We start from the raw sequence: 25622 nt of genomic DNA, 5'->3' as shown, positions 1-25622 counted from the left end.
TAATGCAACAGCAAGAAGCAAAGCAGAATATAAACTAGAATATTAACTACAAACCAGGTACATTAATTAAAGATGTTTAAAATCAACAGGAAGACAGTCTGGATTTTTCTTCTTCCTTCTGTTTTAAATTAAAAGCCCAGCCCTTATAATTCATCTAATTTGCTAAATATGTGTTTATGTGTATTAGAGTCTCCATCTCTGTCTTGCCTACTTGGTGGTGTCACTCTTTCTTAACTCAATTACCTGCTCTTGGGGGTCCTTCTATTAGGAAAACAAATTGACAAAGTAAAATATCTTTCATTCAGGTCCCTGTTTATTTACAATGACTGCTGGAATTCCATCTCCTCAAACTCAGGAAGAGTCCAACAGCAGAAGATAGTCTTTCCCTCAAACTTTAAACCATTTTTTAGCCCAAGTTTAAGCCAAAAGCCTTATTTTCTAGGACTTTCCCTGTGGACTGAGAATATGCTCAGTGCTTGTCCAGCATGTACCTGGTGACCACCTACTGATTTCTTTCCTTTTTTTTTGTTTGCAATTGTTGCTTTTGCTGCTATAGCGATTCTGAAAACAGTTACCAAACCTGTCTATCTGCATGTGCTCTGTCTACATGTGCCTTTGGGAAGGGAGGAGAGTTAGTTTTACTTTCAGGAGATGTAATGGTGCTTAACTGTTCATTATGACAACTTTAAATTATGGATGGCAATTACATCTAAGTGTCAGAGGTTTAAACCAATCCAGAATGACAAAAAAAAAAAGAAGAGGAGAAAAGGCTCTCCCCCAGGCTGGTTAAGGTAACAGATCCAAGCAATGACATGTATTCATAAAATTGGTGGATAGCTTAAAACATAATTTGTCAAGTTACAATGCATTTGTATGGTTACAAATCATACAGCCATAAACCAATACAAAGGGCACAGTCACAGAAGGTAGGGAGTTTATTCACAGCTGATAAATTAATTGATTAAAAAATCAGTTTCATCAAGGCTCATTTCTTTTTTATTAGTATTTATTGTACTGAATCTAAAACTTGCATTACAATATAATAAGGTCTTCAGTCTGACAAAGACCAAAGATGATCAAGTGCTATCTAAAAGGTATGACGAATACTCAGAATGAAAGACAGAAGGTGATATTTGATCTGTATTCTATTTGAAGCCCAGCAGATGTCCAGTGCTGATGGAAGGGGGCAGATACTGCACTTTCCAATGATCGATGGGAACCCCATAAATATCTTCAATCCTTTAAAATTTTTCAGTTTCTTCTGTGAAACCATTAATGGCTATAACTAAACCTTTTCTGCTGCTTTATATTGAAATAGCTCTTGTGCCCATAGGCAGAATAAAAGGCTTGGTACGACATATTCTTTATTAGGTGATGATGGGGAAGCTGTGCCTCAATGGTATAGAGTCTACATCTTGCCCTCCAGAGGTCTAAAGAGGATGCAGGTCCGAATGCTGAGACAAATGGGATGTCGGTATTATAAAAATCCAGATCTGACATGCAGAGTCCAGCAAGTTCTTCTAATTTTGGTTTTCTTCCCCTTCAAACTCTTTTGGATGGCTTAAGTAAGGCTCATTCTTCTGCACCAAAAATCATAGAATCATAGAATCATAGAATTGTAGGGGTTGGAAGGGACCTCGAGAGATCATCGGGTCCAACCCCCCTGCCAAAGCAGCTCCCTAGGACATATCACTCAGATAGGCGTCCAGACGGGTCTTGAATATCTCCAGAGAAGGAGACTCCACCACCTCCCTGGGCAGCCTGTCCCAGGGCTCTGTCACCCTCACTGTGAAAAAGTTTTTCCGCATGTTGGTGTGGAACTGCCTGTGCGCATCCCATTGCATAAAGCCTGAAAAAAACCCTCACATCTAGTCTGTGCATCCAGCCGCACAGCAGCATTTTACTTTGCAGAGTTTTGTTAGGAAAAAGATTCCAGCTGTGATGCTTGAGTGTGGAAGTTCACATCTCTGCATCACAAAGAAAGTCAATAAAGATCAACCAATATAGAGCACAATTTTTTGCATATTATGGTGTGTAAGTAACAGACTACCCATAGAGTCCCTCAAGACAAGTTAAGTTCAAACTCTTTAAGCAAATTATAACTAAAATTGAGAGAGCACAATAAGAAGCAGTGTGTTACTTGCATGGCATTGTTTCTCTTGGGCCCATGAAATTTGGAAACATTTATGGACTGATCTGATGCCAGCTGGATCCTGGCAAATTTCAACCTCAGCCTCTCAGTTTCTGAAAATGAAAATACAGAAAACCTTTGCAGGCTGGTGCAGCAGTCCTGTGAAGACTGGAAGCTGGTCAAGCCTGCTGTTAGCTCAGTGTACTAAATTATACTAAATAAATGAAACATTGTCCTGGTCAGCTCACAGAAAGAAAAAAAAGAAAAAAAAAAAAAAAAGAAAAAAATCAGGGTAGAAGACTTGGATGAAAATGCAACCAGAAAGAAGTAGATGTGTACATGTGTGTGTATGGGATGCCTAGTCCTGACAGAAACAGAAACAAGTCACAAGCTTTTGAATTCCACTTTGTAAAGAGAAGTCTCACGTGTCTGGGCCGAACCCACAAACAACAAACTTCCCGTCCCCGATACCTCCAGTTATATTCACACGTTCCGGACTTTTGCGGAGCTCCTGTGTGAACTCTTTGCCGTGCCTCAGCGGGACCAGCCCGGTTGAGCATCCTCATGTAGCTATCAAGGGATGGAGGCGGCGGGAGACGCCCCGCTAACCGTCGCCCTTTTCTGGGCGATAGCTGTTGCAGGACCGAGGCCAGCTTCTGGCAGGAGGCTGAGGTCCCGGCCAACCTGGCCGCGGGACTCGAGGCACCGCCCGGGGAGCTGGTGCGGGCTCCGCCGCCCCGGCCCTTCCCGCGCCCGCCCGGCGGTGCGGACGCGGGTACCGGGGCTGGGGGCGGGCGCGCTGCCCGGAGCGCAGAGCGGCGCGTCCCGCCCCGCGGGGTGCCGGGGAGGGGTGTCCGTCGCGCGTCACCGCCGCCCGCGATAAATGCCCGGCGGGGCGGGAGCCAGGAGGAGTAGCGCGGAGCTGCTGGGGGTGGCTGCTACACGGAGGCCGGCTGGACACGTCTGCAACCCGCCGCGCTGCTCCCACCGCGGCTGCCCGCCGCTGCGAGCGGGGCAGCACCGTGCCTGCGCGCCCCCGCCTCGGCCCCGGCCCCGGCCCCGACGCGGGCCTGGCGAGGAGGTGGGCGGCGGAGCGAAGCTGGCTGCGGAGAAAGACGGCAGCCGCCGCCGGAGTGGTAAGGGAATGCCCGGCGGCTCAACCGCAGCATCCACCCGCGGCGAGGGGAGGACGGGGGCCGGCGGCATCCAGGTCCCGGCGGCTGCGGGGCGCCCCGATCGCGGAGCGGCTTCTGCCCCACGGAGAGCGGGGCCGGGCCTCCGGCTGCGGGCGGCGGCGGCGGCGCGCTGGGGAGAGCTCGGTGCAGCCCCCCGCGCCTCTTTTTGTTTCCCTCCTGGTGGCTGGGTCCGGCGGTCGGTGTGGCGGGCTTCACGCTTCTGCAGCCAGGGTGAGGGAGTGACCGTGGCTTCCCTGCCGCCAGCACCCAGCCGTGCCACAGGCAGCGTTGCAGCGTTGTATTCCTGACAGTGGTACTACTTTTTTCTGAGAGTTATCTGTGCTTTCCTTTGTTTGGTGAATAGAATGTCCCCATCTCCTCCCATTTCCTTGTCCCAGTTGAAAACCTTTAGTTTTATTAGGTCTTAGTAAGTTTTTGGAATTCATAAAACAAAGTCATACTTAGAAATGCACCAAGAGGGGATATTTCATATCAACTTTATTGTGGTTCTCAGTTCACATTTTGGCAACGAATGCAAGCTTTTCAACTTCTTTTTGTTCTTAAATTCCAATACTGGAAGACCTTATCAACAGTCTAATCTTCATTGATGTCTGGCTCCTTTCAAGTATATACAAACAGCATGCTTTCTTGGAGCCTGGCAGTGAAATGTGCATGCCAGGGTACTCTAAAACCACTTGAACAAACTGAAGTTCATAAGGTTACAGATAAGCTATACTCCCAAATCAACAGTGTGTACTTAAGAATAATAATAAAAAAAAGTAGCATCCTGGTTTCTCCCCTGAAAACAACAGTGGCAAACTCTGTACAAACTACGCCTTTTGTTGCTTAGTAAGTTCATACAGGCCAGTACTTCCTAATTGCATTGCTCTCTCTTGTGCGTTTGCAGCCAACACACCTGGAAGAAAGACTGTCTTGGAGCTAACTCCCGAGCATTCTGAGATCATTCATCATGAAGTATGTAGTACAGGAGTGGTTCAGAGTAACTACCTTGCTATTCATAGCTCAAGCAGTTTCCGCAATGGTTCTCCCCAATGCCACGCTCTTAGAGGAACTTTTGGAAAAGTACATGGATGAAGATGGTGAGTGGTGGATCGCCAAGCAGAGAGGGAAAAGGGCTATCACAGACAGTGATATGCAAAGTATCTTGGATCTTCATAATAAATTACGGGGTCAGGTGTATCCACCAGCTTCCAATATGGAATATATGGTAAGGAAAAACTGATAGCGACACGCAGAAAGAAATGTTCTTAGAATAGTTACTGTCTCTTTATAAACCAGCATACTTTTAGTCTTAGCTTGCTTTTTTTTCTCATTCAAAGCGCTTGTTACTTGTTTGTTTGAGTTTTTTTGTCTGTTTGTACTGAGTGAATTGTGAGACAAAAAAGTCTGTTTGTGGATCAAGTGCCATATTCTACTGATATTAATGAGTTAAAATTCTTACAACTCCACTGAATTTAGGTGTCAATTCCTCGGTGTTAGAGGCCAATTTCCAAAATTGCATTACTCAGAATAGCTGATTGTGGCCTAAGAAGTTACCATTTAAACAGAATTCTGAACTAGAAACATTCAAAATAACATAAATTCTCTCCCGTGCTTCTAGGTTGGATGGAATTTCTGAGCAAAATGAAGGTCCCATAACAAGAAAATCTATTTAAGTTGGCATGTGTTACTGGACTGGAGTCCTGCATGTTCCTGTGTTTAACAGATTAATAATATAATGCATAATTTCTGTTTGTGTTTTTCCCCTAAGAAACCTCTATATTTGGTTTGCTACTAGTAGACTTAAATCTCCCATGTTTTTGAACTTTGATTTTATGCCATAGTTCAGGGCTAACTCTTTCTTTCCTTGCTAATTAGATCAATCCAGGTCATTAGACCTTTTTAGAAGTCCTGAGGTCTGACTAGAATGGACAACTTCTGTATTCTTGTTTGTACAGAAAAGCTTGAATCTTTATTGTGTGTTCACGCTGTGTATTAATTATCTGTCCAGGCACCAGAGAAATAATATTACCATAGGTTGCTAAAATACTCCACAGGTTTCCTGATGTTTTCCATTGTAAGGTTATGGTAAAGGATCACATTAATACTTCTCAAGATGTAGATCTCTTTCCCAGTTTGGAGTGATATCTCTCACCTTGGAGATCTGGTTTAACTGTGCATTTATGTGTCCTGGAGAATCCATGCTTGCATAAACTATCAATCAAGGTCTCAACTTAAGTGTACCTAGATGAGTGTTACTATATTAGACTAAGAGCCATCAGAGAATTAGTTACCACATGTAACTTCCAAACAAAGGGACAATAGTATCTGAAAGCTCTTTAGCCTTGTCAGTTCCAGTTTTCTTACTCTTCATTGTCTGTTGTGACTTTTTCAGACCTTGTTATAATATAGGTTACCTTTTAATTCCCAGTAACTTCTTTTCTTTCTGGAAAACTTCAGAAAAAGCTGTCCAGCCTTTTTGTAGTTACGTGCCTTTTCCCATTCCTAATGCCATTCTGCATTTGCCTTTGTCATATATCTTGGAAAGAAAAAATTCTGTGTATTCATTGGAGTTAGATTTTTTGACAGCTGTATTCTTCAAAGATTCCTCCTGCAATACACACACTTTAGCCTAGACTTTATGTTAGGTCTACATCTGGAACCAGTTTTGTTGTTGTTGTCTTTTCTCTGCTTCCCAGTGACCCTTGACCCAGAGTACAGTAGCATGGAAAAGAGATTACCCAATTTTAATGTCAAGGAAAGGTTTCTATGTCCCACTGTTCAGAACGGGGCAGCAGCTTTCAAGAGAGTGGGATTCAGTTTCAGCATAGTATCCAAGGGAATCGGGGACTAAGAGCTTGGAATTTGTGAATGCAAAGGGTCAGTGTAAAGAGTCTGGTCACAGGCATGGCTTCAGGGATGGGAACCCATGAGAAGTGCGTGGAGAGAGGCTGAGAGTCTGGTCAAGAAGGTGTTGAGAAACCAATTGCATAGTTGGAAGGAACATTTGATGAATAGATGTGGTTAGGGTGAGAACTGTGACTAGGCAGAGAAAAATTGGTATAGAGGGGTTTATGTAGGGAGGTTAGGAACACAGAAATCTTCTGAGAGGTTATTTACAAAGTCTGAAACTGGGAGTGAATGGGAAGGGAGTTTGTACGTGGAGGAAGCGGGTGGGAGTCAGTATTGGCTGCTTGAACAGAAGGAGTAAATGATGGGATTTCTGATTGCACATATATTTTTATGATGTAGTTTCTGTTGTGTGATTGTCCACCTTTTCTATATGAGGTGTCATAAAGAAATCAGGGCTGTTTTATTCTTTAATGACATAATAGATAATAACATGTAAGAAATAAATTGTAGAGGCAAATTCCATTCTCTCATGTCAAAACTTCTGACAGATACAGCTGTAGAACTATTACTGTTATGCTTTTTTTTCTTTTAATGAAAACAAATGCCTGCTTTGACACTTCATAGTCACTTTATTTTTCTAAGTGGTTATTAGTAGTACGATGGACAAGTTCCACTTTTCTAGATAAAGAAATAAGCACTTTTAGATACAGTTTTCTAAGGGTCTTCACAGACCTCTGGATCAGTTTTGTGAATGACCAAACATTCAAATACTTACGTATTGATAGAATTAGTGGTTTTTTGTAAAATAAAGGATGGATATAAATGGGGATGTTAAATTAAAAAAAAGAAAACTTTCAGCAGATCGATCCATACCACTAAAAACCAAAATCCTTGCAATGTGATACACTGGGTCTTATGAAAGGTGAGTCCCAGTGCTCTAGTTTAGGGAAACAGTCCCTCTAAATATTTTATTGGTATTTAATGAGCTAGGTAACTACAGCTGAAATATTCTTCTCTACTTTTGGGGTGACTTACTAGTACAGACATGCTAACAAAAAAGTTTCCCACTATGGGCACAGTCATGTCAGTGAAAGTTGCCTGGTGTACTGCTAAAACTTTTCCTCGTAAATAGAGCTGGCTCTGCTTGTGGAAGTGATGTTTTACGTCTTACTGAATCCAGATGGAGGTGATCAAGGCCCAGGTGCCTCTCTGGCACACCCGTCTCCCTATAAGTGTCACGTATGGTTGACAAGTTTTAAGATCTCAGAGTGCTTAGTGTTGTGAGAAGGTATGCAGGGTGTGCATGCTGTTGTACTGTTGGCGTGTCACAACTTAAGCTAACCTAGCTGGTGGCTCTGGCTGAGAAGTCTCTGTCCTGCTCCTGCCACTGCCATGTATCAGTTGATGATGACTGATCCAACTACTTAAAGAATCAGATTTTTTTTTTAATTATCTTTCTTTTATTTTTTCCATTCTGAGTCATGAAACTGGCTCCCTTCGTGGCGTACTCAGATGAGTACCAGTGCTGGTGAAGGTGGGTGGGATAGCTGAGGATGAAGAACCATCCTTTGGGTAGGAGCTCCTGGTTCTATGCCTTACTTGCAAAGTTCAGCCTTACCTTTGAGAGAACTCACACACTTTGGTTTAAGTTGAGCAGAAGAGGAAAGCTTTAGAGGATGGTCTCCAGCATTTAAGATCTTGGTTCTAATTTTTTTTTTTTTTTAAAAAGGAAAACAAAAAGGTTTAAGTACTGATTTTCTGTACATCTGTATGCTGTCCCCTTATGCCTTGCGAAAGAAAAAGGGCACTGGGCTGTCATAGTTCAGAGACCTAACGTTACTACCTGCAGTAAGGTTCACAGTGTGTACGTCTAATGAACAGAACATTCTCATGGTTGTCTGGTTGAACTTACCAGATGAAAAGTTCATCTTCCCAAGTACTGTGGCTCTGGTGGTGAGCAGTAATGGATTCCTAAGGCAAGAGGATAAGACTAGAGCATGTGAACGTAGCAACTTCTGCAATGATACCCCCCAGCTTCCAGCAAAGAGCAGCTTAGGGACTTCCTAATTCTGCTCTTGTACTTTTTGTGTCTATCTAGTAGTCTTAAATGGAATTTTTTATGAATCTCAGTGCTCTTGAGTCCATTTGTATTCTCTGTATCCATGGCATCAAGTTGCTCTATAATTTTAATTATAGACTGTGTGAAAAAGTAAGCTTTATACGTGTTATTTGATGCCTTGTTCTTTATTGTGAGAAATAATAATTTCCTTAGTGGTCACATCTTTTCCAGCTGAAGAGTCCAACTCCATGTACTTGGCATACTGCAGGCTGATATAGTTGTACTTTTTTTTTTTCCTTTGTAGTAGTTTCTAACATACTTTTACTTTTTGACTGTGGCTAAACTAAAGCTGACATTTTCATAGAGCTATTCGCAGTGACTCCAACATCTCTTCTCTTGGCTAAGAGGTTATTTAATATCCTACAGTATTTGTACAGTTGGCTGTAATCTCCAGGAATGTGCTCATTATTTTGTGTGTGTTCACACTGAATGTTACCTATCATTTTGTCTTCCAATCATTTTAGTGATCTCTATCTTTTATTTTCCTATTTGGTTTTTAACTAGCTTTAGTAGTTAATTCTATGTTGCATTCCCTTTTCCTGGGCTATTGTGAAGAAGGCAGAGGATCGTGGACACATCTTGCAATATACGAATATTTCATATTCTTAAATCTGTTTCCTGTCTTTTATCACTTTTTTTCTTTATCTCATGATAGTTAAATTTTATTAATTTATTAATTTTTAAATAACTTAGAAACTTTGTAGAAAGCTTAACTGCACTTAACTCATGTTGACACCTTGAAAGTCTAATGTTTGAGAGGAATTTATATTACCCATATATTTTATATGGTTCTTAACTTGTCTTATGAAATCATCCCAAGGGAAGTCAGTTTTTAGTTTGCAGTTTCTCAAGATCTATTGAAAGACTTTTAAAATATTAACATCCATGTGCTGGTTTTTTGTTACTGTGGTAATGAGGTCATTTTAAGAGAGGTTGTGTACCAGCCAGTAATTCCAAAGTTTCATGATCAAGTTCTTCCAGATTCTTGCAGGATACTGCCTGGTCCTCTGGTCCTGGAAATTTGATACTGTTACTACTTTCAATTTCATCTAAAGTTTCTTAAGTTTGGTATGGATCCTCCAACTTGCTTTCTGTTTCTCTGTATAGAAGGATTCTGGCATGACAACCTGCATAAGCTCCTCTGTAGGGAACAGCAGTCCAACAAACTCCCTTAACTCCTCTGCAGTGGCCTTATAGGACCTTATGACTGCATGTTAGATCATTCTTTCCTAGACCTCTTCCTTCAATGCTGAGAGAGTTTTTGAATTGTCAACATTATGACTTCAATTAAAATGAAAAAAAAATAACCTGTCTTGAGGTTATGAACAGTTTGTTATGAAAATGTATGGCTAAAGCATATTGTATATATGTTTATCCTGGCATGTGCTATGTTTCCTGGTTAAAAAAAGTAGTAGGGAACATTTTCTTTTTGGTGAGCACAAGAATTTTACAGTCGTGGAAAGAGAGGAGAGGGGGATGACGTTTCCCTGCTGCCCTTCCAAAGCACCCAAAATGTGCTTAGCAGAGTGGTGCACAGAATCTTGTGCTTTCAACGTTTCCCATCCTGGGCCATTGACACCAGCGTGGACTTCACACCATGTACATACTTGGGGTACATCTATATGGAAAAGATAGCTAAACTAGTCTTGGAAACTGAAGGCAACTGCAGCTGGCAGTAGTCGCTCTGACCGGAGCAGTGTGCTGTTGTGGCTCTGCTGCTCTGTGGCTGCTCTGGTCTCCCTCCCTGTTCCTCTGCTGTGCTGCAGCTAGTTGTGCTTGCCCAGCATCCCTTGGCAAAGACCTAGCCTGTAGGACAAAAATGGCAACCACCATGCTTTGTCGTGGACTTGCCAATGTATATATATGGCAATATATATATGTCAATATGGGCTTTCTGTCGTTAAAGCCATTATTTGACAGATTGCCTTGAATAAGTATCATACAAGAGAGTGTGACCACATTGGGAAATCAGTACCTTGGGTAGTTGTTCAGACTGGATTGATGAGGAAGGCCTTATTCTTTGCGATCTTGTTATAAAGGGAGTTTTATTGCATTATTAATAAATCTTACTAGATTGTAAAGTGATGTTAAAACTTGAAAAACTTGGTTTAGGCACTGTAACCCTACTTGGTTCCCTTGATCCTTTTTTTTTTCCTAAGCATTATTTGTGTATCTTGGGCTGAATTTGCAAAAAGTTTTTTCACTGGCAACATTGCACCTCAATAAATCTGAACATATTAATGAAAATTGAGGGTTTTTTTCATGGTTTTCATGTCCGACACTTCATTGTTATTTGGATAGTGGAAGTTGTTAGTTTCTTTATATTCAAACAGTTGTACTCTGCAAAATAAAAGGACCTACCAAGAATGAAATTTCCAGAAGCAGTTTTGATTAAATTTATAATCCATTCTATTTCAAACTGTTCTTTTGGTTTTCATTCCTTGATTTTTATGTGTTTTTCTCAAATAAATGAATAAATAGCTCATATGAGATCCTTATTTCATGCATTTGCCTTTGCTGTACTGAAAAGTGTTGAGGTTCCCAGCTTGAGAGATAGCAGTGTGTTTCAACCTGGCATTTCTTGGCACCTAGCCACACACTGCATTTTGTAATTACTGTAATTGGAGAACATCAGTGTCCTCGAGGGGAAGTCTTTACTTAATTATTTTTAGTCTTCTTTTGGCCAGATCCTGCCAATAAATTCTAGGGATGTCATTGCAAAGCCTGTTCCTTGCTTTGTTTGTGTTGTAAGACTCTGAAGGTCTTAGTTTGAAAACCTTGATAGCATTATGTTGGAAGTGCTGATACCATATAATTCCTTTCAAAACCTTAACTGACTCGTGACTTCTGTGAGGCTTTATTTTTTAGGACGTTTGCTTCTCCATTTCAGTAACTCCATGATTTTCTTCTTTAGAAGGAAAATAAGAATGACTGTAAATATTTCTCATTTAGATTTTTCTTATTTTTTCTTCAGGCAAATTCTGACTGTTTTTAAATACAGATCATTGGACATGTGAACCCACAAGTTCACACTAGTAGACAGAGCACTTGCATGGATAATAATGGGGGTTGGACTCGATGATCTCTTGAGGTCCATTCCAACCCCTACAGTTCTGTGATTCGGTGAATAGCAAAACATTGTTTAAGTCATCATAGTGGCTAAGGGATTGAAACAAATTTTTGACTATTATGTGATGCTTTTAGATCCTGTGATGTGCGTAAATCGGGATGTGGCAGTTTATCTCTCTATATGTATCTGTCATGTTCCAGCTGAGATTTTTCATCTGTGTTGTACTTAGGAGAACTGAAGCAGCATTAAGAAACATAAAGGAAGGCCTTGTAGTGGACTTAAACATTTTGGTGATTTTTTTTTTTTCCTGCTAAATAGCAGTGCCCTGTGAAATTTCCTAGACCTTTCTGACAAAACTTTTTCATGTCTCTGTTCAGTAGATCTTGTGCATTTTGCCAAAGTCCTTCAGGGATGCTTGGTTAAAAACAATTCCCATTCCTTTCAAGCAGAGGACTTTGGTTTGTGGAATCCCTTAAGTGGCCAGAGAGCACTTTGGGTGCCAAGAACAGAGCAGCTCTTTTCAGAGTGAACCTGCCTGCTTTCCCTTCTGGTTTTCCACTTTTCTGCTCCACTTCAAAGGTTGGTGGAAGTGCTTCAGCTCCTTTGCCTGTGCTCAAAGGCTACTGACACTGCATCAAAGAACACAGTGACGTTGACTTATCCTCTTATTCTCTCTGGCAGTTTTAGAAAAGGATTGTGCAATGTGAAGTGGCCAAGAAAGCAAGTGGGTAAGTCCATGGTATGACTTTTATTGATGTAATGCCAAAAACAACTAAGCAACTCCAAGTAAAGAAACTGAAAGTGGAAAGTAGCAGAAAGGCTCACTGTCTCAAAGTTTATGGGAGCCTTCCCAACATAAAATAATTAACAACATGGGACAGACACTGTTCATCTTTTTTTACTGTCAGAGAACTTCTTCATCCCCCATATGAAAAGGATTATTAAAAACTGATCAATAGTAGCAGAATCAGAGCTTAAATACAAAATAGGACCTGAACAGTGAAAGAACCAGTGAGATTTAAGGTATATAAAGTATATGCTTATACAAGTAATTCCATGTAGCCTGTGATCTTCATATCTGCCTGGTAATCTTCTTTAGAGAAAAAAGTAATCTCTTAACGTCACTGAAATGGTAGATGTGAATGTATCCTGTTAATCTATAAATATAGTCCTCAACCTTAGATTTGGCGTAAGTAGAGTGACTATCATAGTTAGAAAACTATGATTTATTAAGAAGACTATCTTCTTTCTATATAGAAAAGGAAGACTTTATTGTGAAGGAAGGTAACAGTCTCTTAAATTAAGCCTATTTCACTCATTAAATCCAGAACTTTGGCTGCTTGATACAAATCATGATCTATTTGTCCTGAATTCCCAAACAAATGGTGAGGAACTCCTTCAATAATTTTTCCAACTCCTTTTTAGATTTTATTTAAACATCTTTCTAACAGTGGTGCCAAGTCACATATGAGCAGCAGCAAGCTAAATTCGCTTATGTCAGATCACAGTGGTCATCTTTTAAAATCAAACATTCAGTGCAACACATAAATATTTGAGATACTGTAGAATCAGTTCAAAGTTCAGGAAATCCTGTAGCATCTCTAAAACTGCTGTAAAAAAGCAATCAGTTACATGTACTTCCTTGTGGTAATCCTGACTAGGATTGGAGGTGCAGACCTGTGCTCTGCTCAATTTGTAATTGGCTGTAAATACTTATGAACACTGTTTGTAATGAATGTGTGTAATTCATCCTTGAACAATAGACAAAATGCAGAAATGAAGATCAGCTCTCACACTGTTGCTTCCCTGTCATTAATGTCAGAATATAGACGTGAATTAGGATTTGTAGCCATGTTCTAATAGAAAGTCTTTATGCACTGCTTTAAAAAACTAGCAAAGTAAAAGTACTGTTTCAGAACACATTGGAAAGCTGAATATTCTAGCAAGGTTTTTTTAACATACATAGAGTACACACAGAATTAAATGTGATTAGTCATGTCTGCTGATTCCTATTCCTGGTTTTACATTTTGAACACAAAAAGATTGAACTTATGAAACTAATTGGGAGATAATTGCAAATATTGGTGCAATTTATTCAGTGTTCAGGAAAAATGTTTTTGGCCTCGTACCACTATCCTGTTTCCAGGTAAAAGCCACAGTTTTCCTGTTTTTTACCCTTTTTCAAAAGATTAGCTGGAACCTCAAGGTCTTTTCAGGGATCTCTGCCCAGTTTAGAGCTCTGGAAACTCTTGTCTACCACATAGTAGCATGGAAGGCCCTTACCATTTCACTTCCAGGCAGGCAGCAGCTCTCCAGCGGGAAATGGATGCCTTTCTTCCTAGTGGAAAGTTTACCATTTTTACCTATCCTCTTTCTTTGTGCTTAAAGGATATATCACTACTAGTTAGAATGGTTGCTTTCGTATTTTCAGGCAGAGTCATCTGGTGTTTCAGTACTCCTGAGTTTTTGCGGTCACTCTGATGTATAATGAAAGGGACTTTGGGCTAGTACAGAAGCCACATTTTCTTCAGACTCAAACACCTGAAGGTAAAGATCCAAGTTGTGTGCAAGTTACTCACTCTTCAGATATTACTAGTTTCACGGAATCACTAGGCTGGAAAAGACTTTTGAGACTGAGTCCAACCATTTCCAAGGACTTCCTTCAGCAGCCTTGATAGAGATGAAAATGTCTCACCCAGGCATAGCAGATGAACACTGCTGATACCTGTTCACCAAGAAGAGTTCATGTCAAACCAGTCTGTTCCACTTCTTGGTTGTTTTTTTTTTTACCTAGTAATTAACTAGCATAGTGTATCAGAGGGAAGTAGCAGGTGTCATATTTTTGACTCTGGATTGACAGACTCCATCCCAACATTTTTGCAAGTGAAAATTGACAGAAGCTCCTTGTTAAACTGACAGAAGATTGAAGGTGTTGATACTGTTAGAGTCTGTCCCTTTTTGGTTAAGCACTTAGGTTATGACTAATATGAGAGGAAAAAAAATACACTGCAAAATACATTAGCATGTGACAGGTGGGGTTGTTTTAGAGAATGTGATCAAAATTAGAAGAACTTGACAGGTAGAGGTAATGACCTAGAATCCACCTGATTAAATTTAACTGCACGCTAGAAGAAATCAAGCAGGTAAAATACAAGCACTAAAATGTAGAGGTAACATGGCAATAAAAAGATGAGTTGCACAGAACTGCATTGAGTCAACAATGTGAAAGGAAATTTCTCCGTGTGAGACCTTGTCTGGAATGCAGTGTCCAGTTTGTGTCATTTTTAAAGAATGGTCTAGCCATTCTAGGGTGAATGAATAAGATTAATGGGATTGATTATTAACACAGAATATGTGATTTACAGGGAAGATTGAAGGAATGAAGCAGCTGATTTTTTTTTAATCTGGGAAATAAATAAAAGTTGTTACAGGAAAGAGAGTGTTGGCAATAAAACATCAGCTAGCATTGCAGGGTAGGAGGTGTAGATTGCATACCAAGGAAATCCTCTTTACTCCTCCAGTCATAAAACTCCAGAAGAAAACTATGATAAATATTATTCTGAAACTGCTATTACTTGTTTTAATTTTTTTTTAATGTGCATAATACACATCTATTTGATTCTGGCTCAGTAGAAGAGGCTAGACAATCTACTGTCAGGATCAGTCTCTTAAAGTAATTTCCAGCTGTACATTTCTGTCATTCTGTGCTGGTAACATGTAGTGGATTTCTAGTTTGGCATTTGTTCATCTGTATTTCTGGCTTACTTGTTCATGGCATTTCTGATTCTATGTTTCATCTTTCCTTCTCAGTGTCACTAGTCTTTTTCTCTTTTTTCATTCTCAGTGTCACTAGTCTTAAATAATACAGTGGATTCTATTAAAATGTAAATAAATACCCATACTGTACTGTGGTATTTACTTTACCACTCTCTCCCTATATTTAGAATGTATACAGCAATGAGGTATTTATACTATGCCATGGTAAATGTTTACTTTCAGTGGTGCCCACTATACTTACTTTTCCATCTTTACTGAGCTTAAAGTTTAGCTTGGTTTTCTTTCCATATAGTCCCATCCCATATGATTTTTTTTAGCCTTCTTACATATATGAAACTCTCCTATTAAAATGCTATCACTGGTTTTTATTTTTCTATTTGTAAATAATGTAAAATATTTCTTTGGGCTACTGGGCTTGCCAGTCCTGTTGCTACACCAGTTGGTATAATTGGTGGACTGACTTATATTGGTCTGCCTTGGGTGGGAATGTACTCTTTTCATTTAACACTTACACAACACAAACGGTGGGATTGATCTCACTAAGCTTTTGATGTCTGTGGTGTAGATGTCTGCATTTGAGTCTGTCTGCGTTATAATTAGTAGAGAAAAATGAGAATTTTCAACACACAGTTTATCTCAGTTAAAGGTGGGTAGCTAAAATTATCTCCCTCTATAGATGCTTACTTGTCTATGTTACTGCAAAGGTAATTTAGATAATTAGCTTAGATGTTAGTATCTGCTTTGAGGCTGTTTAAATTCAGGGGACATTAATCCCACCCTGTGTGATGAGTTTGGCTGTTGATGAATTGTTGTTTAAACTGCGGTATCCTCACCAAAACATCAGCTCTATCCTAAGCAGAACATTGGTTTCAATCTTCACACTACTTGAACCCCATGTTGACAGAGGTTAAATGTCACAATTTGTATTCCAGTCTGTAAAGTTCAACTGGTGTTAGTTGTGGTTTATTTTAATGTAATACATTGGAAACCAGAAGCATTCAGAAGATCCATATTGCATGACACATGCCTACTGCAAAACTGGTAACCTGGGGTAGAAAAAGAGTCAGAGGCTGGAGCCAGTGGGTGCTACTACCATTCAGTCTGATCTGCCACCTGGGTGTTAGTCTCAGCTAGTCTGGCATATGTGGAACATTTGTGAAATGCTGACAGTGCCATTTCAGTGCGAATGTCTTTGATGGTGGAATAGGTTTTAAGAAGATAGTGATGAAGGCAATGTCTGTGTTGGCAAGTGTTGGGGTGCTACAGGAGCAAATTTGTAGAGCTAAGGAATCCATGCTGAGGACCTGACATTCGTACTCTCTACAGGGGTTTTTATTTTTAACTAGGTCTAGTCTGTGTGGACTGGATACCCACAAACAAATGCCAAGCGTTCGATGCACTCCTGGAGCACAAGTCCTGGCATTTTATCTGGAAAGAATCCAGTTTATACTCCAAGAGTGCTCTGTGATGCACAGTAAGTGGGAGTGATCAGGAGTTTCATTTCAAAAGCACATTCCTGATCTAAATTAAAAATAAAACCCTAATCCACTTTGAGTTCAGTCATGGTGGTATTGCAATCCAGTCTAAAAGATCAGCATCATTTCTTGACTGCTGGCTTCATGAAAGGGAATGTTTTAGGTAGTAGCTGCAGCAGAAATAGCATAATCCTGATACTCAGATGATGTGCAAGATGTTTTCCAAAGCTGAAACAGGAAGACACTAGTTAAAGTGTACAACCCTACTGGAACTTTAAGGCTGAAGTGTGTAGAGCTTAATGTTTTCTTCTCTTAATAGATGTAATAGATGCTTGCAGGGGCTGGAAGTTTAGCTGCTCTACATAGTGGCTGCAGTATAAGTTTGAAGTACCAGGTTTACAGTGTGGGTATACTGGTTTGAGTAGCAGAGGCATATGAGCTATAGACCATGCCATCCTGTTAGTGATAGACTATTGAGAGTACATGATGAAATCAAGTTCAAAGTAGCATTGAACCTTGAACTTATGAGGGTCTGTGTATGTGGATAAATTATACCATGGGAGGAATGTGCTAAAACAGTAACGTAGACATTTCTGTCACACAGGAGGGTACAGGAGTAAAAGGGACGTGGTTTTGCTGGTTGCTTTCTATAGAGGAAGATGTGTCCTCTTGGATGGGTAAGAAGCTGGTTTCTAGATCTTCTGTTCTGAATGTAGATATTTCATTAGAAGAAAAGATTGTTTGTCAAAAAGAGGGGTATTTACTTGAAAACTTAGTCTTAAAACATAGGGGTTTTAAGAAGACCACAATTGGCAAGGTTAAATGCTAAGAGAAGAGCATCTTGACTGAGTGCTGAATAAGCACTTCCTTGAGGTAGTCTGCCTCATAGGATGTTGATCTTGAATATCAGTATCCTCAATATTATCTATGGCTGGTTTTGGGTATTTTTTTTTTTTTGTGTCTTTCTGAATTTGGAAAATTTTATATCAAAAACTGAAGCTCAATGAGCATCTGTAAAATTTTTGCCGGCATCACTATCCTGCCATTTAGCAACCTCTGCCAAATATTTCAGGTTTTAATTTTATTCAGTGAAGTGCAGACATGCTCTCGCGAATGCCACAAAATAAATCATTAGAATAATGAAAACATGAGTTGTTCCTGTAGAGGAAGCTCTAGGTTAATGAATCTGTCTACCACTTGGAACTAGAACAGTAGTCAATAATGAGGGAGGAAGGAAGGGACATCATCCTTGACGTTCATAAGAAACTAGAATTCTAAAGCCACTTACTGCTGCCATCTTCAGGAATATGAGCAAACACTCTACCTGTCAGCTATCAGCATAAAGGTACCCAAAACTCTTTGGCTGTAATGTACCAGATCTTTAAATTAGTTGTGTGAACCAGAACAAATGTATACATGTATGCTCACACACCAAATGTAGACTTGTGATACCATCATCTGTAGTTTAATTACAATAAGGTGGGTTTTTTTAATTAAGGCATTTAATTTTTTAATATGTCCATCATTAAGGCAGACGTATACAAAAATCTAAGAAAAATTTCGAAGAGATGAAACATCAGTCACAGAGTGGATTGCAAGAAATTAATGTCTTTCTAGGTAAGGTCAAGTTCATAAGCTTGTAATACTGGTATATGACTTGAAAAAGCCATGTCAGTGAGTTAAAAGATGAAGTCAAATTCTGCAGGACTGTATTTGTAAAGAAGTTCATTTGGTAGAGACAAAACATTACCCGTGAAATTAGGAAGGATTCGATGCCTAAGTGTAATGTAGAAAAAAGAGGTAAGGTAATGGGGTCAAGTTTTCACAGACTGAAGTTCAACATTTCAGATGGTGATCTCTTGTTATTTCCTGTAGTTTTGGTGCACAATTACTTATGTATGGAGTAGTCTAGAAAGCACTGAAAATAAGGCCACCTTGAATATTTTACTCTGGGAAAATGTACTTTATGAGGCAGAAAACTGTATTTGTCATTATAACCCTGTACTCAGTAGTATCATAGAAAAAAACATGGCACGAGAGAGATTGTGGAGCACAGAATGGTACAGCATATACCATTTTCTTAGACTTGATTATGTATTGATTGGCATCTTTTTGCCCTCTTCTGTCCAAAGCAGAAAAGTACAACATGCATTTCTCTAGCCGGCTACAGATGTAAACTTGATCCATTGGAGAGGGTGGGAAAGAGAGGTACATAATTTGGTAGCTGCAGCCACTTCGAAATTATGAATAATGATGTACAAGAAGGCAAAAAACTTGTTTAGTGTTTTCCTATCTCTGAAGTCTCTGTGTATCTTCCTGTTACTAGGTAACATCTTTCGGTCTTTGTAATCATAGAATTGTATCATAGAATGCTTTGGGTTGGAAGGGACCTCAAAGATCATCTAGTTCCAACCCCACTGCCATGGGCAGGGACACCTTCCACTAGACAAGGTTGCCAAAAGCCCCATCCAGCCTGGACATAAACACTTCCAGGGATGGGGCTTCCACCAACCTCTGTGGGCAGCCTGTTTCAGTGTCTCACCAGCCTCATAGTAAAGAATTTCTTCCTAATGTCTGATCTAAATCTGCTCTCTTTCTGCCTGAAGCTATTACCCCTTGTCCTGTCACTACAGTCCCTGATAAACAGTCCTTCTCGCATCACTGAGTGTTTTCAAAGTAAAAAGAAATAAAGAAGTTTTTGAAAAGCAGAACATTTTTCAGTTTAAGACCCACTTGCAACTCTGTTTACGTTTGTCGCTACCCTGAGTTCTGTTAAACAAAGAAGTAGCTTTAAGTAGTTGTGTGTTGCTGAGCAGTTGATCATATGTTCAGTGTCTGCTGGCCTCTCTATCTCAGTGTAGAAACTCAACTCTGATGATGGTCACTTATCCAAAAGTAGACCACATGTAGGTTTTGAACAATGTGATTTACGTTGTATGTAGTACCAAAGAATTGCTGGTCAACATGCTTGCCACACCTGGAAATCCGATGCCTAGTTGCACTTCAATCTTCTTGTGGTCCAATTAATACCCTGTATTTACCAAAGAAACCTGATAATGCAAATTTACTGCAACCCAGCCATGTCAGAGCATGAATGAGGTAACTAGTGGATGAGGAATCAGGTACCTCACACGCAGCTACATTTCAAAGGAATATTCAAAAGAATATAGCCACCCTTTTTATGAAAATGATAGAATCACAGAATATCCTGAGTTGGAAGGGACCCATAAGGATCATCAGGTCCAATTCTGTACCTGATGGAGCCAAGTCATTCATGATGATGTAAAATTTTTGCAGCAATGGAGTAGTCAGCTATAAATTGCATCAGCAATTAGGATATCAGTTCCATTTTTTTTTCTTAAAAGTCATTAGAGTGATCTAGAGATTGAGAAAAACTTTCATTTCTGTACTAATTTGGAGATGTGTGGTATTGCTTCTGTCTTGGTAAGGGTTGCAGACCCAGGTAGCTGTGTCTTTTGCTGTGTCTTTTAATTGCGTCTTCTTTTTTTTTTAACTGGCTTTAAGAGTTTATTAGTCTTCTATTTCCCTATTTCCTTAGAAAGTCTCTAGCAATCAAGAAAAAACACTTGGATCTCTAGGAAATTATTTGGAATTAGAACACTGGGCCATTTGTTCTAGAATATTTCATAAATTTGATGTAATTTAGGAGAGGATTTATTTTTTACATCTGTAATGGTTTTGAGATTTACTCAATCACACCCCAAAACAATACTTAAATAATTAAAATGAAGAAGAAATAAAGCTATATCTTGGTAATCTTGTCAGGGTATCTCCATACTGTGGACCACAAATTTGCACTGAAATAGTTTTGAAATGACTTGGCTCCATTAACAACTACAATCGTTGTATATTTGAGAACATCAGAACTCAAACATAGCATTGTTTCTTTTATATCAATACTGACTTGTACTGTAGGTTGGTATTCCTTTGTGGCCTCCTTCCAAAAAAAACCCTGGGTCAAACTAAACATTCGCTGGCAGGGTAATGGGCAGCATTTTCTGACAGTAAACTAGACTAGCTGTAAATGCCCGATGCCCATGCCAGGTAGCTTTTTTATCTCGCTTTAAAAATAAAGGATTTACGTCTGGAAACCAATGAATGAGTCTTATGGCACATACAGAGAGTTTCCTAAGCAGCTGACTGTTCTGGAATGACTTTGTTGAGTGGGATGTGCATCAGGGAGAAAAGACATGTGGCATCATTTGCTGCAGACCCAAAATACGCGTGCAGGATTTTTGTCATCTAATTCATTACAGATATCTGATAACATTTTGAATTGAGGGTTGTCTGTTGATTGATTACCTTACTGTGGTTTTGGGTTAGCCACTACAATTGGGTGAATTAAATCGGTCCACAGGGGCAACTATTTACTGCAGATTTCTGCTTGCTTAAACTTCTTACTCACTGCTTTTGTTCAAAATTTTAGTGATTAAACTTCAAATGAAGAAGATTGTGAATTGTATTCTGTGAAATTTTATAGCATGGATAAAAAGATACCTGCCTTTCTATGCTTGTATTTAAATTCTGATTTATGAAATGGTTGCCAAGAGATCAGATCACAGACACTAAAAATCCTGAAATATGAAGTACTTCAGTTTTAAAAATCATATTATTTCTCCAGTATTATAAAGATAAGATTGCTAAAGTTGGTTTTAGAGATGTGTTGATAACTGATTAACTAATACAAAGATACTTTTACCATTCTAATTGAAACAATGTATGTCATTAGGCTAAATAGTTACTTTCCTAGTACATTTTGAAGATTTCTTATTTCACAGATTCATAGGGGTTGGAACAGACCTCTGGAGATCATCTGGTCAAACCCCCCAGCTAAAGCAGCATGTTTTCTTTTCAATTCCCTTTATGTAATGAACGAACAGTTTTCTAGCTTGTTAATGACAGAATACTTCTTAAATTTTGATTAGAGAAAGGAAAATTTTAAAAATTCCTTTAAAAAAATATTTTTAGTACTCTATTTATTTGTTTTTAATCCAAACTGCCCAAAATTGTGATCAGCAGAGGGTTACAAAAAAGATGAGGGGTCTGGAGATTCTCTTGTATGAGTAAAGGCTGACAGAGCTAGTCTGTTTAGTCTGGAGAAAAGACTCAGAGGGGATCTGATTAATCCTTATAAAAATGTAAATGGTAGATGTCTAGAAATAGGCACTAGACTCTTTCCAGTGGTGCCCAGTGACAGGACCAGAGGCAATGGGCACAAACTGGAACACAGGAAGTTCTGTCTGAATATGAGGAAAAACTTCTTTGCTGTGATGGTGACATAGCACTGGGACAGGCTCCCAGAGAGGCTGTGGAGTCTCCTCTGGAGATACTCAAAACTGCCTGGACACAATCCTGTGCAATGTGCTCTAGGTGATCCTGCTTTAGCAGAAGAGTTGGACTGAATGATCTCCAAAGGTCCCTTCCAACTCCTGTCCTTCTGTGATTCTAAGTTGCCTATTCATTCTCTTATGTCCTTCTCATGTCATGAACTCTGTGACTCTCTGTTGCTAGACCTGTCATTATGATTGACACGGAAGGGCAGTGTGCAAGGGAGAGTGATATTATCACTGCTTTAGAGTACAGAACAGAATCATAAGGGAAGATGCTTCAAGGAATGTACACTATGGTGAGGCTGACTTCACCATAAACAGCAGTAAATAAAACCCCTGAAAAGTACCAATAGGACAGATTTCAACTCTTAACTTAAAAAGAAATAGGGTGGTTACCTCATGATGAGTCTTAAGCTGTGACCTCTTGCCCTTCTGAGATAATCTCCCACACACGAACCCATCATTGCGGAGAGTAGTGTTGGCTCTCTAGCTCACATACCAACCTTTTCTGGAGTCAGAAATGACTACATTGAGCAAAAATTTCTAAGCACCCTTATCTTCTTGTTACTGATAGAGTCTCCTGCGCTCTGCTTCCTGCAAAGAACTTTACTGCATCCCATCTGCTCAGCCATGAAGATTATTTCTTTGCTGCAGCTAGGTTGTGGTCTAGAAGTGTACCTGTCTCTGGCTGGGCAAGTGGGGAGGGAGCCAAGACAGTATTTTGTACTTGGACGAAGGCAGAGAAACAGTTAAAAAAGAAGCAACTTTTCTGAAGACCATATCCAATCTCAGCAATACTTTGGAGAATGGGTGTTCATCTGTCAGGAAGATTAACGATGAATTTCAGTTTTTCATCAAAAGGCTATTCTTGCAGAGTTCTGGATGGCAGTATCATGCATAGCTATCATCAGTTTTTAAGAGACATTTTTGTTAAAGTAAACTACTTAAAATGCCTGAGGAATTGATTCAAGCAGCTACGGTTTACTATCTAGCTCTGATCTTCCAAAAATTCATTATTTCAGTTAAAATAGATGCATAAAATATTTTGAAACTTGTGGAGGAAAAAAATCCCACCACTGCAACAGTAAAATTCCTTTATCTGTGACTGCTCTTTTCAGAGTTGAAACTGTGGAGGGATACTTTCCAAGGGAGTATCTTGTGGCATTTGTTTTTGGATGTTAGTTTCATGATTCCTTTGTAGAATGATGAGGCAATTGTATTAAAATTCATAACCAAAAAATTATCTGAAAGTGTGTTAATCTTAATGATTTTTGCAATGGATACAATGTGAAGAACTATTTATCACAGTGTGATAAGGAAGAGGAAGAGATTTATGCAAACTGTCATATTGAAATTTCTTTTTTGAGACTGGACTATTGATTTATAAAGGTTAAAGAATGTTGTGGCTTATGACATTGAAATATAGGCCCAGTAGGATGAATAGAGAATTGCCGCTGTTTCCTAAAGTCAGTGGGCTTTGTGTCAAAATGTGGGTTAAAAGCTTTATTCTGTCCTTATTGTACTACTATAGTAATTCTTTCAAAATAAATGTTGAATTTTAGGAGTCAAAATGTACCCTGTAGATTTCTTATTTTCTGATAATGGATTTCAGTGAATTAGAGAGTTCTGAAGAAGAGAACCAAGAACAGATATTCTAGGATGAAACTGTGTGATATTAAAATCTTTACATAATGGTCTTAGATTATCAAGACCATATTTGTTTTTAATGAATAATCTGATTAATAAGGTAAAAACTGAATGTCAAAATCTATAGAGAAAAAATTGTAGCACATGAAGTTTTTTCTGTTATATTTCCATGTTCTTTGACTATGTTAAAAGAGTTTTTTACCTTCCATCTGTGCCAAAAAAATTTAGATATGATTTCCATTGTCTGCATGGGAATTTGGGTTTGGGTATACTGAATCACTGTTATTTAGATAACTGAGTCCCACTCTGAGAGACTTAGTCTGAATTTACAATGATATAATTGAGCTTCTATCAAGCGACATGTGTCTGTCCTGAAGTATTTCAGTTTCCTAATCTGACAGTCCCCATCAGGAAGATTGATATCTGGAAACTGTTTCTGAAACTGTCAGATTTTAAAAGTCAAGCAGCTGTATGGACACTTTGCACAAGAGGGACCATTTTGAACAAACCCTAAACTTCAGTAAAAAACATAGATACACAGAATGGTACAATTTCTCTCAAGATGAGTAGTTTTTAGTCTGGTTTTGAAAGAAAGAAACTTGGATTTGCCTTTCACATACAAGCCTAAGCCTCCATGTCCCTTAGAGAATATAAATTAAGGATAAAAAATTATGGAAAACAATAACTCATAATTTTTTTCTTTAACTTGTGCTCTTACTAACATGACTGCCTCCTTTTTTACCAACCTAGCCCTGGAACTAATGAATAACAACCTTAGTCTAGTTTTTGTAGTTCGTCTTTGCACTGTGTATTATTTGAACAAAAGCTGATTATAGAAAAGGAAGAGAAAATAACTTTCCTTTCAAATAAACTATTGGTTTAGAGGAAATAAAGTGTTACGTTGAAACTGGGTTTGATAATACCCATTTGACTAAGAAAAGTACCTATTGCTAAAAAGAAATCTTACAGAAAATGCGCTTAATTTAGCTTGGAAAATTGAGCTAAGCTTTTCAGTTTCATATTTGTCTTTTTCTCACTGCAGCATGGTTGTACATGCTTTCTAAAGAGAATGCTGTGCAGGGATTAAAACATTTTTTTTCTTGGTGAAAACACTTTTTTTTTCCTTATGTAACACAAGTGGGGCATACAATTCTCATTTTTTAATCAGCCTTCTGCTCTGGTAACAGAAGCTTTAAAAACGGACCATCCTCTCCATCCTCTCTTTTTTTTTTAAATAAGAAATACCCACTGAGCATTTCTTAGAAGACGTCCCTTTCTTTTCTTTCAAATTTCAGACATGGGACACAGAGCTGGAAAGATCTGCAGAGTCATGGGCTGAAACCTGTCTATGGGAGCATGGGCCTGCAAGCCTCCTTCCGTCTATCGGACAGAATTTGGGGGCACACTGGGGAAGGTAGTTTAAGATACTATTATATGCTATGTATGTGTGGTGGGTTGTTTTGGGGATTTTTTTGAAATCTAGCCTAATTTGCTTGAAGGTAAAATAACAGAAGGTACAACTTTTGAATGATCTAATGAACTACCCTACTGGCTTTCACAGGTACAGACCTCCAACATTTCATGTCCAAGCATGGTATGATGAAGTGAGAGATTTCACATATCCCTATCCTCATGAGTGCAACCCATATTGTCCTTACAAATGCTCTGGTCCTGTTTGTACACATTACACTCAGGTATGTAGGTGGGTTTGGCTTTTGTCAGCTATGGAAAAGAGCTATCACAGCACTAAAAGGGGCTGGTTTTTACCAGGCTCCACAGTTGGAAGCTTTAGGTATCAGTGACATAGGGGAGTGTTATCATATGAATCTTTATATTGCCTTCTCATAAATATCAAGTTCTTAGCAGGATTAAGGATAAAACTTACAAAACTCAGTGTTAAGCTGAGTTTTACAGTGCACTTTGTATAATGTAGGCTGGTGTGCCTGTCATCATTTCTGTAATGTGCGGAAGAAACAGCACATCTAGAAAAAGAAAAAGGATTTCTTAAGTGAAATCCTCATATC

At 39.2% G+C, this 25622-nt stretch overlaps 1 protein-coding gene across 1 annotated transcript in view; it reads left to right on the top strand.

Annotated features, from left to right (window-relative positions):
* Positions 1–4276: 4276 nt before the first annotated feature.
* CRISPLD1 (cysteine rich secretory protein LCCL domain containing 1) overlaps positions 4277–25622 on the top strand; it is a gene marked incomplete at both ends in the record, with an annotated part of 39493 nt that continues 18147 nt past the window's right edge. Inside the window, 3 exons of the mRNA XM_084280101.1 lie at positions 4277–4534; positions 24894–25012; positions 25160–25292. Of these exons, the coding sequence (XP_084136227.1) occupies positions 4277–4534; positions 24894–25012; positions 25160–25292 (510 nt within the window). The remainder of the gene's footprint in view (positions 4535–24893; positions 25013–25159; positions 25293–25622) is intronic.

This window comes from Gallinula chloropus (genome assembly GCF_964237585.1).
Source record: "Gallinula chloropus genome assembly, chromosome: 2".
Taxonomy (NCBI): Eukaryota; Metazoa; Chordata; class Aves; order Gruiformes; family Rallidae; genus Gallinula; species Gallinula chloropus.
Note: the sequence above shows the minus strand (reverse complement) of the source record. Positions and strands in the feature narration are given on the sequence as shown.